The sequence below is a fragment of the Eretmochelys imbricata genome, chromosome 18, assembly GCF_965152235.1.
Source record: "Eretmochelys imbricata isolate rEreImb1 chromosome 18, rEreImb1.hap1, whole genome shotgun sequence".
Taxonomy (NCBI): Eukaryota; Metazoa; Chordata; order Testudines; family Cheloniidae; genus Eretmochelys; species Eretmochelys imbricata.
This window is the reverse complement of record NC_135589.1, coordinates 22381529-22397329: the sequence shown is the minus strand read 5'-3', so window position 1 is coordinate 22397329 and position 15801 is coordinate 22381529. Positions and strand designations below refer to the sequence as shown.

Sequence of the window (15801 nt, the reverse complement as noted above, 5' to 3'; positions counted from 1 at the left end):
TGGCTCCATGGCAGCACGAGCCCCTTGCTGGGGCAGTGGCTGGGCAGCTGTGGTTGTGCTGGCCTGGGGGGTTTAATGGCTCCCTGGGAAAACTCCCAGCCCTCGTGTGAGGCCCCATCCCCCACCTGAAATTTGGGGTTTCAACTCAACCCCTTTTTGTGACATGTGCCTGCATTCCACAGAAAGCTCCAAGTTTCCAGCCAAAAATGGGGTCCAGAGCCCTCCCTGGCCATCGCTGGTGAGGGCAGGCGGGCAGAGGCCGGCGTGCTAGGACCCAGGCCAGGCCTTGGAGAACAAAGCCACAGGTGGGAGAGGGCTGGGCCCCAGCCCCACCTCGGGCTGTGGTGCAGGAAGCCAGGGTGGTGGGCTGGAGCCCTGGGCTGAGGGGTAGTGTTCGGGTGCATTCGCTGCCCTCTGCTTGGGATGGAGCTGCCCTTTCTCCACAGCCCCAAGGTGAGGTGTCCGTAGGCTTTCTGGGAATCAGGGTCGGCCCTCACTGTGTGGGGCTGGGGCTGGGGCTGGCTGGGCTGTGAAGGTGTTTAGTTGACACCTGGCAGTGCTTGCCCTGGAGAGGCGGGTTGCAGGAGAGCCCCAGGCCGGCCCCGCTGGGAGAAGGCTCTGGGCCTGGGACTCACCGGCTATGGGACATGTGGGAGGGGGCTGGCTCCCGGCAGGGAGGGGCAGGAGCACCAGCCCCTGCAGCTGTGCCGCCCCTCCCCCTGCCCATCTGCTTCCATGCCAGCTAGGCCCCTCCCCGCATTCGCACCGCCCTCGGTAGCTGTCGTGGTTTCACACCCCCCGGACTCATTTCCAGAAATGGATTTCCTCCCACAAGGGCTTGGTGTAAAAGCCTCAGCTGAGCGGGTGTGAGCTCACTCGTCGCCAGGGGGGTTATTGAGAGCATGGATTAGCTGCTGCCTCGCTCTGCCGCTGGGTTGTGACCAGCTCCCGCGAGTAACCCCCGTACCCCGCCCCGGCATGAGCTGGCTTTCTAGGGCTCGAGGATGGAGAGCTGGGCCCTGAAGGCAGCTGGGGTAAGTCCTGCTCACTCTGGGATGTTCCTCACTTGCTCTAGAGTGAAGCAGGAAGCGCCCAGGGCTGGTGCAGCCTTGCTCTGGGAAGCTAGGGGGAAGTAGGAGAGGCCAGGAGATCCGGCTGGGGATGAGGGCCAGATCTCTGCATCGTTAATTTGGTTCCTACAGGCCAAAATCTGTTTTCTCGGTCTGAGCTGCTGCTTGGTATCTCAGGCATGAGGGACCCAGTCAGTGGACTGCTGATGCCCCCATGAGATCTTGGGAAGTTTACAGGAAGGCAGCTGAATTCACTGATGCAGGCATTGCTTTAGAGTCCCAGGGGCTTTCCAGGAAAGGGAAGACAGGGAGGAGAGAAAATGAAAGTGTGGGGGAGCTGCCCCAAGTTAACAATAATCATAAATTCATTCATCCCGAGGGCTCTGGAGCTCTTTACAAACTAGGTATGCCAGGATCACTTCCCCAACCCTAAAATGCAGCCGCCTCTGGGCTGTGCTGTGGTAGCATTTGAACAGTGCACAAGCACACTGAGCCAGCCAGCAGAGAGCAAAGCTTGCTGTATTGTGTGTCAGGCTGAACAAACTCTTGGCGGCAGGGGCCATGTCTCCACCCCATATGTATGCACAGCACCCAGCCCATCCTGCCCTGGCTGCTGCGTGCCATCATGGTTCACATGAGCAATACGGAGACCGTAGGCGCTATTGAGGACACGGGATGGGGTGTTTCGTGGGCAGCCCAGCTGCTGTTGTCAGAGTCCAGGGGCTGAGGCCCGAGTCCTGCGCTTACAGACGAAGAAAGGGGGCTGTGCTGGGGGTCCTGGCGGAGTCCTGCATCCTGCTGCAGCGAGGACTTGCGCTCTAACTGGCTTGGCAGGAAGTTGGGGTTTAGTGCCTTACATCACGTCACACCCTGGCCAGGCACCCGTGCCACCTCTGGCCAGCGGGCTGCGTGCAGGGCTGCCGTCAAGTGTCCTGCTCAAAGGTCACTTTTTAGACCAAGCTACGGCGGGGTGGGACCGGGGTCAGCTGGTGCAGGGGGCTGTGCTCAGCCGGGCTCGGGTCCCGGCGTGCTCCCTGTGCCAGCCGAGCCATGTACCTGTGGAGCCTGGGGGCCGCCCTGGGCTCACTTGCATGGGGCTGGGGAGGGAAGCAGCTGGCTCTGCCCCACTGGCTGCCTGCTTGTAGGAGCAGCCTAGGAACGTGGCTGGGGCCTGCTCACTTCCCAGGGTGCTTCTGTCCAGCCTCTGCTTGGGCGATAGGGCCTGGGGCTACCAGCGGCGTTTCCTGGCCTGGAGCCCCTCCCTGCTTTGCGCACTGGGCCCACAGCCGCTCGCGCTGGTGGGACAGAAAGGCTGTGACTTCAGCCCCTGCTACCAGCCTGGAAGGGCTGTTCTCGGGGCAGGACGCTCCAGGCCCCTTCCACGGGTGCCGCTCCCCACCTCCGCCCAGCCCTGCTCCAGCCCGGTTGCTTTCCTGCCGCCCTGCTGGGCCTGCTTAGGCGAAAGTGCTTTTCTTTAAAAGGGCAGCACCTGCCCAGCTCTCCTCTCCGCAGCTCTCTGCCCCAAGGGAACGGGGAGAAGAGCAGGAGCCCGGCTCTGCACCTGGCTCTGACAGACAGTGGCTGACTGGGCCCCAGCGTGGCTCATTCATGGGCACATGCTGGCACCCTGTGGGGCAACGAGCTGGCTGGCGTTGCCAGGACAAGGCCAGCTGCAGCTGGCCGAAAAGACTCCACCAGGCGCCAGCTCAGCAGGGAGGCTGAGGAGACAGGTTCCCCGTCCCCTCAGCACTCGGCTGGGAGGGGCGTGGGGGCCTTGGGCTGCTACTGCCTGCAGTGGGGTGAGAGCTCAGGCCGGGGCTCTCCGCTGGAAATTCACTTGAGCAGCACCTTGGGGTGACGGAGTGGGGAGTGCGAGGGGGTGACGGGGCTGAGGGGTGGGACTGTGCAGCCACGGGGGGACTGCAAGGCCACAGGGGGCGCGGGTGTGAGCCTGCGGAAGCGAGGGAGCGTGGCCATGGCGTGTGGCGCGAGGCTCCTTTCAGGCAGCCCAGTGTGTGAGATGGGTGCAGCTGGCTGGGGGAGCGGGCCCTGCCCTGTCCCTCACCGAGCGGGCACATGGCCCGCTCCCCAGCGGGGAAACACGAAGGCAGGCAGTGGGAGCTGCAGCAGCCGCCCGGGGGAAGATCGCACCTCGACTCAGCAAGGCACCACTGACTCAGCGAGGGGGGCGGGAGGAGGGGCCCAGGCCTCCTCCCGAGCCTGCCAGCACCAGGCCACGATCTGATCATGGAGCTATGCAAATGGGTGAGTTCATGGGCAGGTTCCAGCACAGCTGTGACAGATTTAAGAGAAAATGATGCAGCCCTTTAATCGGGGCTATCTTCACCCGGAACTCCGCCCACGGGCCAGAATCTCCAGGAATCCACACCCACGTGGCGGGGCTGGCAGGGCCCTGCAGCCCCTTTGTGGAGTGGCCGAGGGCCTTTCTGGGGATAAGGGCATCCCCTGCCCTGGCACGGGGGTTGGGGGGCCAGGCTCTGGAGAGCTGTGCGTGGGAGAGCAAGGGGGCTTGACGCTGGCCCGCCTGGTGCCACGGGAGCTCGGTGCGTGGGCGGGGAGAGCCGTGGGCCAGCGCGGCCTGTGATCAGCCGCCATCTCCAGGCGCTGGGCGGGCAGCCAGCAGGGTCTGCGTTACATCCTGGGCACCAGACCCGGGGCTGGACAGCCCAGGGGCACCAGGGCCAGGACCAGACCCAGCTGTCCCATGTCTGTGGCGTCCCTGCCCAGAGTGACAACACACCATGTACCAGGCTCTGTGGTGGCTGGGGGGCGGGCGTGTGGCCTTCGCCTGGGGCAGGCTCCCTCCTACCCGGGGTCAGGGGCTGTGGCCGGTGGGCTGGGCATGCATCTGAGGAGGAAGGGAGTCAGGGCCAGAGCCCATCAGCTGGCCCCACGGCCGGTGCTGGAGTGTGGGCTGGCTGCCCCGCCGGAGCCACTCAGGGAGCTGGTGGGCCACGCCGTGGAGCTGGCTCGTATGGCTGTGTTGTGGTCTGCAGTGCCTGGAGCCCCCTCCTTTCTGCCCCCCTGGTCAGGGCCCCACTGCGCCAGGCTCTGCCTGCGCAACACAAAGCCTCTACCTCGAGGCGCTCGCACTGAGGGCTTGGTGACCGTCCGCTCTTGGGGGGTGGGGGTGCGTGTGGGTGCGTGCAGCCCGCAGCACAACAGGCCCTGAGCCGCAGGGCGGCCCCGGGCACTAAACCCTGAGCAGTACCAGGGCGCGAGACCCCCAGTGCCCTGGTGCCCCGCAGAGGGGTCAGCCCAGCCCGCAGCTGGGCCCAGTGGCCTTGGCCCTCCCTGCGGGGCTGTCAGGGTGTGGCGCTCCCCAGCGGCTCCGGAGGTGGTGTGCAGCCCTGACCTACTTGGGCGGCACGTACTTGGTGCGATACCATCAGAGGCGAGGGGGAGCTGGGCCCGGCTTCCTCTAAGGGAGGAAATCACCTCAGCACCACGGCAGAGATTAAATAGGAGACTGACATTAACCCTCTGCTGCCCTGCCCGCCCCAGCGTGGCCCCCTCCCACGGCCATGGTCTCTGCCTAACCCAGCAGAGCAGCTCTGGGGCAGGGGCTGGGTACGGTGGGGCAGGGAAAGGCGAGGCAAGGAGCCCCGAGTGCCCCAGCCCATGGGCACAGCGAGTGACACAATCATGTCCCATGGGAGGCCCTGGGCTCTCCCTGCTGCCCAGCCCTGAAGGCCAGCGGCCAGGCCGACGGGGCGATGCCTCCTTGCCCTGGGGCCAGTGGAAGTGGCCGTGTGGTGGGGGCTGGCCCGGCAACGCTATCCCACAATGCCAGGCACACGCGCAGGCTGGTGCTGTCACTCCCGCTGAGTGTCCCATGCCAGTGGTTGAGCTTTCCCCAAAGCAGCCCCCACACCTCCCCCGCCCAGGGGGGGCCGGGAAATCACTGGCAGCACGAGACCGCCCCCCAGGTGCCCCTGCAGCCCCGGGGTGCCTCTAGCTCCAGCCACAGTGAGCTGAACAGCTGGGAGCAGCCCCAATGGCTCAGGGAGGTGGAGCCGCCTCAGCGAGGAGATGGGGCCGTGGGGGGGGCAGTCAATGCCAGTGGAACAGGGCCCCGGGGAGAGGCAAAGCCTGTCCCTGGTGAGGCACTTAGTGCTGTTGGGGCAGGACCTGGCCATGATGCTACCCGCAGCTCTCCAGCCCTGTAGGGAGGGCAGCAACACACACATCCCTGCCCTGTTCCAGGGGAATAAGGGGGGCCAAGGCGGGGCTTTGCTTGTGGCTGCGTGGCATATGTGAGAGCAGTCTAGCAGCCCCAGAAGCTGCCCATGGTGCCCCAGGGGCAGGGGCCTGGGCACCATCTCTGCATGGCACCACATTGCTGGTGAAAGAACATAAGAACGGCCTGACTGGGTGAGACCAAAGGTCCATCTAGCCCAGTATCCTGTCTTCCGACAGTGGCCCATGCCAGGTGTCCCAGAGGGAATGAACAGACCAGGTGATCACCAAGTGATCCATCTCGTCGCCCATTCCCAGCTTCCGGCAAACAGAGGCTGGGGTCACCATCCCCGCCCCGTGCTGGCTAATAGCCGTTGATGGGCCTGTCCTCCCGGAGCGTATCGAGTTCTCGTTTTAAAGCAGAGCCATGGGGCCTGGTTTGCACTCGCTGAGGCTGTGTCTCAGGACTGCCCCGCGCAGCGTGGCCTGGCCACAGACTCAGGTAGGGCGCGGCGCTGGCCGGTTGCCCTGATCTGGGTAGAGCAGGGTGGCCAGGAAGTAAAGGAGCAGCCAGAGATGCCCAGCTCAGACTGGCTAGGTTCAAGCTGCTGAGGTAGAATACCAGGGTTGGAAGGGACCTCAGGAGGTCATCTAGTCCAGCCCCCTGCTCAAAGCAGGACCCATCCCCAACTAAATCATCCCAGCCAGAACTTTGTCAAGCCTGACCTTAAAAACCTCAAAAGAAGGAGATTCTACCACCTCCCTAGGGAACACATTCCAGTGCTTCACCACCCTCCTAGTGAAAAAGTTTTTCCTAATATCCAACCTAAACCTCCCCCACTGCAACTTGAGCCCATTACTCCTTGTCCTGTCATCTGCTACCCCCTGAGAACAGTCTCGATCCATCCTCTTTGGAAGCCCCTTTTAGGTAGTTGAAAGCAGGTATCAAATCCCCCCTCACTCTTCTCTTCCGCAGACTAAACAATCCCAGTTCCCTCAGCCTCTCCTGATATGTCATGTGTTCCAGTCCCCTAATCATTTTTGTTGCCCTCCGCTGGACTCTTTCCAATTTTTTCCACATCCTTCTTGTAATGTGGGGCCCAAAACTGGACACAGTACTCCAGATGAGGCCTCACCAATGTCGAATAGAGGGCAACGATCACGTCTCTCGATCTGCTGGCAAAGCCCCTACGTATACATCCCAAAATGCCATTGGCCTTCATTGGTGCTGGCAATGCCCTGAGCTGGGGCTGCAGGGCCCTGCCTTGTGCCTGCCTGACGGGGCCCACCACCTGCTCTCTGCTGGGCTTGCCCTACACCAGGGCTCCTCCCGGGGATGGGCCAGGCCCTGGGCCTGCGCTGAGGGATCCCTGGGCTCTCGCAGTGGCTTTGTGGCTCTGTGGCAACAGGGGGGCTGGACCCCGGGGGCTGACGAGCTGGGTGGTGTCCCTGTGCGTGGGAGGGGATCCCTGAGCAGGGTTGCCAGCGCCCCCGGTCATCGCTTGGGCCTGCCGGCGCTGCAGGGGGCTGTCTCCACACCAGGACACGGGAGCGTCCCACCCCGGGCTACAGTATGCTGCCACGCCAGGGAGCTGGCTGCTGCCAGACCACATGCAGTCCTTCTTGGGATGGGACCCGTGAGACCGGCCCCGCTGCCGCCTGGCTCCCAGCAGAAAGGAGGCTGCTCGTGGCCTGGCCTGGCCGCTGCCAGCCCAGTCCTGCCTGTGCCCAACCCTGCCCCGCTTCTCCATATCACACCCCCATGGAGATGGGTCTGGTCCCACCCCGGTACTGAGTTTCGCTCTGTCGGGCGGCATGCGGGGAGTGCTGGAGGCCCAGAAGGGCGGTCGCATCCTGCCTGCACAGCATCCTTCTTGGAGCCGCGGCAGTAGGGGGCGGGGCCCTGCCGACAGCCTCAGCACGCTAGCTGGGCTGGGAGCCCCACTTCCGCTCTGCTGAGCAGCCTGCTGCCACGAGCACCGTGCCTGCCGACTCCTAGGAAAGTGGTTAGCTCAGAGCCACTTACAGGAACAACTGCCCCAGGATGCTTATGCAACACTTTTCGGTGCCCTTTCAGTGTTAACCACACGGCCCGTTTCTCCTCCTTTACCAGAATCTGTACCTATGGCAGGAGCCTGGCCTGAGGTCGCCCCTGCTTCCGGCCAGGCACCTCCGCACCCAGTGTTCCCTGCAGTGGCTCGGTGAGCCAGAGGCTGCTCTGCGCAAATGCCACACGCCAAGTGGCTGACACAGGCAGGGGAAAATACCCAGCAGGGGCTGGCAGGGGGCATTCCCAGGGGGAGGGGGCTGAGTGCTCTGGTGGGTTAGTCATGCAGAGCGCTCCACAGCCGCCCTGCCAGGAAGGGCTCCATGCAGTGCTCCTCGCTGGCAGCTTGGCTCATGCAGGTGCTGGCCCCAGCAGTGTTGCCAACTTGGGTGATTTTAGCACGAACCTCATGCTATTTGGTGTGTTCTTAAAGCTCCAGCTCCTGGAGTCAAGTGACTGCTGAGCAGCTCGCCTTTCAGTAACAAACCCAACAAGTGTCCTGCCCTGCTGGGTGTGGGGCAGCGCCTGGAAACAAGCCCCAGCTGCAGTCCACAGCTGCAGTGGCTGGGACTTGACGTAGGGATGTTTCAGTCAAACTCAGGCCCTAAATCCAGCTGGGCTCACGTATCACCCATGACCCCAGCCCGGCTTTCTCTCCTGACCCCCTGAGTGGTCCCCAGTGGGGTACTTGGCACCCCTGCTACGCCACAGGACAGCTAGCCCTGCCCTTACATCAGCTGGGCACCTGCAGCGGGATCAGGCTCTGCGTTTGACAGCACGCAGGCTGACAGGCAGGGCAAGCCTGGGGGTGGGAGCAAGGGTGGCTGGGTGGGCTAAGCACCATGCTAGCCCCAGGCCCAGGTGCAGGGTTTTCCTGCCGCATCTCCCAGTGAGGTTCAGGACCATGGTTGTTCCAGGACACAGGCCCCTTGCAGCTGCAATGCACTGACTCCCTCTAGCGGAGGAGCTGGGGCACCCTCACCTAAGCCAAGTGGGTTTGGTTTCAAGGGCTGATCACTTACTACTGGTACAGTAGCACCAGCTGCGATCAGCCCCCAGGCCCCCTCCCCATTATAGCAGGCCATGCACTGACCCTTAGTGAGAGACAGTTCCTGCCCTATAGAGCCGAGGCAGACAAAGGATGGGAGGGGAAACTGAGGCACAGGGTGCAGCCGGTTCCACGGTGACTTGCCCAAGGTGACCCAGCAGGTGTGGAATGGCCAAGAATAGCACCTAGGCTCCCTCAGTCCCAGGCCCCAGCCCTCCCCACTGGCCTGGGAGAGTCGAGAGTGCATCTGACTCCTGCACTGCCGTGGGGGATGCTCCAAGGTTCCTTCTGGTTACACCTCCCCCAGGCTCCCATGCGACAGGGTCCCCCTGAGGGCAGCGATCACAGCACCTGCTGCTCTGGACTCCGCTGGAGCCTGGGTGGGACGAGGCAGTGGGCTCTGGTCAGCCTGTCCCACCCTCGGCGCCCCAGCGCTCGGTGCAGGGCTGGGCACGAGCTACAAGTGTCAAACCAGGGCCAGCTAATGAAGCGTTAGCTGAAGGCTCCTCTTGCGAGCTGAGGCCTGGCTGCTGCTGCTGACCTGTGGCCGCCCCTCGGTTTGAGCTCTGGGCTCCCAGAGGGCGCGGGGCTGGCGGGTGCAGCAGCTCCAGTCCCTGGCAACGTTCCCCTCTCTGTTCCTAGGGCTTTCTGGCTGCACTGCTGCTGACGGGCAGTGGGTTCCCGTTGTTGGGCACCCCGAAGCCACGGGCGGCCGGGGCTGCCAGCGAGCCCAGGAGGGCGAGGAGCCCAGCTGACTCTGCACTGGGGCTGCACCATCACCAGCGAAACAAGAGACACGTGGCTAGAAACAACTGTGCGGCTGACCAGCTCTGGTACTCGACAGACAAGCTCTGCTGCCAGAAGTGCCCGGCAGGTGAGGCTCGGCACACCCCCAGCCCAGCACCAAGGCTGTGCCCGGCTCAGCGCTCTGCAAACAGGAGCGAGTCCGGCCCCGTGCGCCGGGGAACTGGGCCAGTGGTTTGCTGAGGTTACAGAGGCACCACGGGCAGCGCCCGGACCTGACTCAGGGCTCCCTGCTCTAGTCACGGCACGAGGACCCCCCTCCAGGAAGGAATGGGGGGGCAGGGGCAGGGCATTGCTCCAAATCATGGGGCGCGCAGAGGCTGCTGCTGGCCTGGAGGGGCCGACCCAGTCAGCCAGCCCGAGCCCCTGGGTATCCCAGGTCACCCCCGACCTGCGACTAACCCGCACGCTCACCCCGGCTGGTGTTGTTTGCAGGAACGTTTATGAGGGCTCCCTGCACGAGCCGTGGCTATGACACGGCCTGCGAGAGCTGCCCGCACGGCACCTACCTCTCCTTCCAGAACCTGGAGCGGAAATGTCGAAAGTGCTCCGAGTGCCACGCGCAAGGTAAGGCGCTGGGCAGGCCCCTCGCTGGGACGGGAACCCAGCCGCCTTAGCGCTGAGCTGCCAGCCTCTCGGCGAGCCCTTCCCCACCCCACTGGCCGGGGCCCTCGAGGGGCAGGAGAGAGCCTGGGGAACGTGGGCCACACCCTGAGAAGGAAGCAGCCCCCTTCCCCTCCCCTCCGCACAGAGGCCCGCTCAGGAAGCCTGTCCTGTGTTCAGCTTCCCAGGTCGTGCTGAAGAACTGCACTGAGACCAGCGACATCGAGTGCGGCTGTGGGGCCGGCCACTTCCGGCAGTGCACGGACCCTACCTGCAGAGACTTCACCTGCCAGGAATGCCGCAGGTGCAAGGGCAGGGTCACCCTTCAGAACTGTGAGTGTCCAGAGCACTGCCTGCTGCCTTTGGATCCTGGCACTGGCCCCTGCTGCTGTCCCTGTCCCACTGACCCCCGCGCAGCTCCCCGCCTGCCCCCTGCGCTGCCCCACTGCCCCCCGAGCAGCTCTCCGCCTGCCCCCTGCGCTGCCCCACTGCCCCCTGCGCAGCTCCTCGCCTGCCCCCTGCGCTGCCCCACTGCCCCCCGAGCAGCTCTCCGCCTGCGCTGCTGCCCCCTGCACTGCCCCCGCTGCCCCACTGCCCCTCAAGCTGCTACACCCGCCCTGCTTTCCCCCAGCCTCGCTGCGTTGTGCCTGCCCCCCGAGGCTCGCTGTGGCCTCAGGCCATGGCCCAGCTGGCTGAGGGAGTGCTGCTCAGTGGTGGGCTGCCATCTCCGATGCCCGCTCGGCCTACAGCCCACGCGAGGGGCGAGGGAACAGCTTTGCCTAGGCGAGCACCTGCTGGTGTGAGCTCAGCGCCCGGTGTCTGAGCCGACACTGAGCAGCACCCAGGCCCTCTAGCCCAGGAGCATGTGCCGAACGCCAGCTGCTGAGCCCCTGCTGACCTGCAGCCTGCCAGCGAGGACAGGCCTGCCTCCTTTACCCCCAGGCCACACCCCTCTCCTCGCTGGCAGGCGCTAGCTATGTGCAATGTCTTTCAGGTTCAGAGGAGGATGCCCAGTGTGGGGACTGCCAGCCTGGCTTCTACCTGGAGGGCAGCGAGTGCCGAGCATGTGCCACGTAACTACCCTGGGCTTTCTTGGTTTGCTTCCCCCTACAGCTCTCCCATTAGACACCATCCTAGGGGATTTGCAGGGCAGCTTCACCCAGCAGATCTCAGCACACTGGCTGCAGATGCCAGTCCAGCTGTTAATGAGGCGAGCTCTGTGCCCCTGGTGGTCTCCATGCCTCCCGCTGGGCAGGGGCCCTCCAGCAGGCTGGGACAATAGTTATGAGCCCCAGAACTTCACAGTGATGGTTTGTCAGCAAACTCAGGCTGGGAAGTGCCTTATCTGCGATGCTCACCTGCCACAGTTCAGTCATCCCATCCAAGAGCAGAAGCACTCTCAGGTGACTGGCTGACCACTCACACTGTCACTAGCAAATACCAGTCCCTGGGGTTCGCAAAACCCCCTGGTGTGAAACGGACGTGACCCATCCAGCAGAGCCTGTGTGTGCAAGACATGGAGCCATGTGCAGACACCAGGGTGATGGACTGGAGAACAGAGACTAGGTCTACACTCCAGATAACATGGGGATTGTCTACATGTCGCATTGTTCCTGATTAACTCCTGTCACGGAGTCCCTGGGCGATGCTCTGGAACTGCTCCCTACGAAGCCAGGCAGGACTCTGGGGAAGTCTCCTTTCTGGGAGCAGCCTGTCTGCAGGGCACACAGCTCACACAACTTCCCCCTTCCTGGGTCTGACCTCGGAGCATTCAGCATCCTCTGCCCCTCCGTGCGCTTCCCACAGCCAGTCCGCCCAGGCAGGCTCCTGAGGAAGCCAGAGGGTCCTGCCCCCCAACTTCACAGTCAGACGTGATTCTCAGCCAGCCAGTAAAACAGAGGTTTATTAGATGACAGGAACATGGACTAACACAGAGCTTGTAGGTGCAGAGAACAGGACCCCTCAGCTGGGTCCATTTTGGGGGGCAGTGAGCCAGACAACCACATCTGCACTTCACTCCATGTCCCAATCAGCCCCAAACTGACTCCCCCTCCAGCCCCTCCTCCTCTGGGCATTGTTCCTTTCCCCGGGCCAGGAGGTCACCTGATTCCTTTGTTCTCCAACCCTTTAGCTCTCACCTTGCAGGGGGGAAGGGCCCAGACCATCAGTTGCCAGGAAACAGGGTGTCGGCCATTCTCTGTGTCCAGACCCCTGCACACACCTGCCCTCTAGGGCTCTGCAATGATCATACCCCCTTACCCCACCCCCTAGAGACTTAAGAACTGCCTAGGGGAAACTGAGGCACCCCCACACTATTCAGAGGAAACATTAAGAACAGTCCTGCTTCGTCACAACTCCTTGGTCTGGAATCGGAGTGGCCACACATGGAGCTGGTCAGGCACAGCTAGTACACTTGCCATTCACCCCCTGCCTTAATCTGCATTGACTGTCATGTGTAGACAAGCCCCTAGTCAAACCAAACAGCTGTCTGGTGTTGAGCACCAGGGGGCGTGGGAAGGTATCTCCAAAGCCGCCCATGGAACGTGGCAGGGCTGGCGGTGGGACACTGGCCCTGACCGAGCCACACCGGAGCTAGTGCCAAGACGCTTGCTCTCCCGGCGCTCTGGGAAAGGACAGGTTAGACGCCCATTTTCTGTTTCTCTTCACCATTCTCCTCTGCAGCCAGAGCCCCGAGAAGTGCGGAGAAGCGTGCGGCAGGCCATGTGGTGGCAGCAGCCAAGGTAGGTGGGAGGGTGGCTCATGGGGAGGCGCTGGCATGGCATGGCATGGCATGGCATGGCAGGAACGGGGGGTGTCAGGACAGGGGCGGGCGCTGGGCCAGGATGTGCTCAAGGGGCTGCAGGCTCTGCCTGGCCTACAGGGGCGAACGCAGGTCTACTCGGGGGGGGGCTTGGGGCGGGTACTGCAGGGATTCAGCGCTCAGGGGAGGCCCTGCCTCCTCGCACCATTGCCTAGCCAGGAGCAGTGGTATCGAGCCCCCGGAACCCACATGCTCGTCACCGGCCCCCAGCTAACCTCGCTGCGGCTCCATCCCGCCCCCTCCTGCGGCTCGCTGGGGCAGGGCCTGATCTGAGTAAGTGTCCTGTGATTCCTGAGCCAGGCAGCCCCTTGTGCTGGCGTCCAGGGCGGTGTGTGCCGGGAGCTGCGGCCAGGCTGAACTCTGGCACGGCTGGGCAAGTCCCCAAAGCAGCTGCACCGGCAGGAGCGACCCCAGCCTTGCCTAGGCTGTCCCTGGCGCCAGGGCTTCAAGGGGGAGGTGAGCAGAGCATGCTGCAGGCAACTGAGCTGGGACCTCCCCTGCGTCTTTGTTTCAGGCTTCGGGCTGGAGTACGTCCTGCTGGGCCTCATGGGGCCCCTCTTCCTGGGAGCGCTCGTCATCTACCGCAAGAGGAAGATGCTCAGTAAGGATTCCCCAGCAGCTGGTAACCCACCCCCGCGATGTCTTAGTGATTAGCCTTCCCCTCGCGTTCGACTCGGAGTCTTGCACAGCAGAGCCCCTGGCCTGGGCTAAGGGAGGCCCTGTGCTCAGAGCTGACTAATGGCTCCGTCTCTCTCCTCACAGGTGAGGCCGCAGCAGTTAAAGACTCGAGGCTGCAACAGGTGAGAGCCCAGGCCGGGCACACAGGATCTGGCCTGGGCCTAAATGCATTGAGCATGCTGACTGCGACCCTTTGCCTGCGCCATCGGCGGGGCCCATGCGGGGTCTGGCTGCCCATGGCATGTGACAGCGCTCGCCCAGCCCCCCACCCCCCACCTCCCCATGCTGCTTGGGATGGTCATGGCTGCTGGCCCTGCTCGTGCTGCGACCTGGAGGCTGGGGGCATTTGCAGCCATTTATGGCTAGTTTGGATCCAGGTGAAGGGCCGTAGTTCTCCCCTGCAGGTTGGTCATTGGCACGAGGAGATGCGTTCGATGGGTCTCAGCTAGTTCCCAGTGAGCAGGTGCCCACCCCCGCTCAAGGCCCCCTCACTGGCAGCCTCAGCAGAGGGGCTGGGGACTGAATGGACGAGGCACATTCTCCCTCTTATTTCAGAGCAACTTAACCTGGCCCAGGGTGTCTGCCCAGCCAGGAAGCCCCCACCCCCTGCCCCGGCCCGGTAGGGAGCTGCCCCTTCGGCAGACTTCTCCCCTGCCCTGCCGCACCCGGCTGCTGGCTCCCCGCCCGCCAAGAGATCAAGGCTTCCCTCGCAAACAGTGGCTTCTTTCTGTTCCAGGTCTCAGCGTGTCCGTCTGGCACCGCAGAAAAGCCCCTGGAGTCCCAGGGTTTGCTCCACCTTCAGATCACGGAGCCATCGCAAATGAACGGCAACGCCTGTCCAGTCAGGCCCCTCGGCAGCCAGGACACCTGGGAGTCGCCCACCAAGCCCCAGGACACAGCAAGTAAGCCACGCACTGCAGAAAGGCGCCTTATGCCACGGCACATACAGCCACCCAGCGGCTTGCCACCATCCAAGCCCCCCACCCGGGGCACCGGGGCTGGCACAGGCATGTCATACAGCTCATCGCTGGCTCCCCTTCAGCCCCTCCTTCTCTGCAGGGCTGCTGTGCCCCGGGCTCTGGCTGACGCTCTGTTCCGCTGTCCCGCAGGGCCCCTCCCTGGCGTTCTCCCGCAGGGCAGCAAGCTGTACGACATCATCAACACAGTGCCCGTGCGGCGCTGGAAGGAGTTCATGCGGGTGCTGGAGCTGCACGACGGCGAGATCGAGGTGGTGGAGCTGGAGTTCACCCACGTCCGGGACCAGCAGTACGAGATGCTGAAGAGGTGGTACCAGCAGAAGAATGCCACGCTGGAGTCCATCTTCTCGGCCCTGGAGCGCATGGAGCTGGCCGGCTGCGCTGAGGAGCTGAGGCAGCGGCTGCAGAGGTGCCCGTGAGCCTGCCCAGCAGCGAGTGGCTGAGGCTGCTAGCCAGGGCTGGCTTCCCCGGCTCCCCTCCATGGGCTCTGACTTGGGACGGGAAGGAGAAGGCCTCTCCCAGGCCAGTGAAGCCAGCCCTGCTGTCGCTGTGGGCAGGGCCTGCTGTGGCCTGGCGCTTGGAGGAGCAGGTCTGGCTGCTGCTCTACAGCCAGGAAGCTGCGTCCCTGGCCCCTAGTGCGGGAGGGCAGGTCTCTCAACGCCCGCAGCAGTGCTGTGCCCGGGGCCAGCACAGGCCCCTCTGCACAATGGCGGCACTGGGACGAGAGGGGACACACAGCGGGCAGCACCACTCCCTCCCCTTGTAAGGAAAGCCTGCAAGTGCCACCTGGCTTCACATCTCCGCCCGCGAGGAGCCGGGTGTGCGGATGGCAGCAGAGCTGTGCCGGGGGTCACCCTGCGAAGGACAGCGGGGGGAGCAATGCACCCCTGGAGCCACAGACTTGGTGGTGGCAGCCGACCAAGGCAGGCAGAGGGTCGGTCTCAGCATCATTGCCTCTGTGCTGCTGAGTCACGCTTCCCTCGCCCGGCCCTCAGCCTCAGCTGGGCTCCATTTCCAAACGGGCCTCTCCAGAACCCCCGCCCCACAGGACGCAGGCCCTGGAGAGCCCTCTGCACCCTCCCTGGCCGTGCCCAGTGGCAGGACGCAACAGGCCCTCTCCTGGAACCCCAGCTTTCCCTCTGAAGCGGGAATCGGGGGCTTGATGGAAAGCCCCTCCCCCATCCTGCTAGGTTTGCAAATCAAACCCTGCTCAGCCAGCCCCAGGAACAGGGCATGGAGCGTTCCCGCACTGGTTTGCATTAAGCAGCCATAGCTAGGCTGAGCACCACGGAGCAGCCCAGTGCGGGGGCTGCAGGAGAAGCCCAGGAGGGCTGGAGCACCTGCTGACAGCTTAGTGCTAACTCTCCCAGCCGTGGCTGGTAGTTTGGGCAGCTTCCTAGATCCCATTGGCTAAGGAAGGGAGCGTGTCTCCTGGCTAGTCGGGGCACCAGGCAGTCCCCTGGGCCCTGCTGCTGAGTCAGGGCATGACCTTGGGCCAGTCAGCTCACCGCTCTGGCCCTATTTCCCTGTGTGGGATGCTGCTAACCTGCATC

The 15801-nt window shown here is 63.8% G+C and overlaps 1 protein-coding gene across 1 annotated transcript; it reads left to right on the top strand.

Annotated features, from left to right (window-relative positions):
* The first annotated feature begins 900 nt into the window (after positions 1-900).
* TNFRSF25 (TNF receptor superfamily member 25) lies at positions 901-15371 on the top strand. Its single transcript, XM_077837395.1, has 10 exons — positions 901-1034; positions 9008-9239; positions 9605-9736; positions 9953-10105; positions 10767-10845; positions 12455-12513; positions 13108-13215; positions 13356-13393; positions 14008-14173; positions 14381-15371. The coding sequence occupies exons 1-10, from the start codon at positions 1005-1007 to the stop codon at positions 14665-14667; spliced, it is 1284 nt and encodes a 427-aa protein (XP_077693521.1). The 5' UTR covers positions 901-1004; the 3' UTR covers positions 14668-15371.
* Positions 15372-15801: the final 430 nt, after the last annotated feature.

Bases quoted from the DNA above. Each gene is read 5' to 3' on its own strand.
- TNFRSF25 (XM_077837395.1), top strand. From the start codon at position 1,005: ATGGAGAGCTGGGCCCTGAAGGCAGCTGGG. The intron at 13,216-13,355 runs GTAACCCACCCC...CTCTCCTCACAG, and splicing joins TAAGGATTCCCCAGCAGCTG to GTGAGGCCGCAGCAGTTAAA. The intron at 14,174-14,380 runs GTAAGCCACGCA...GCTGTCCCGCAG, and splicing joins CAAGCCCCAGGACACAGCAA to GGCCCCTCCCTGGCGTTCTC.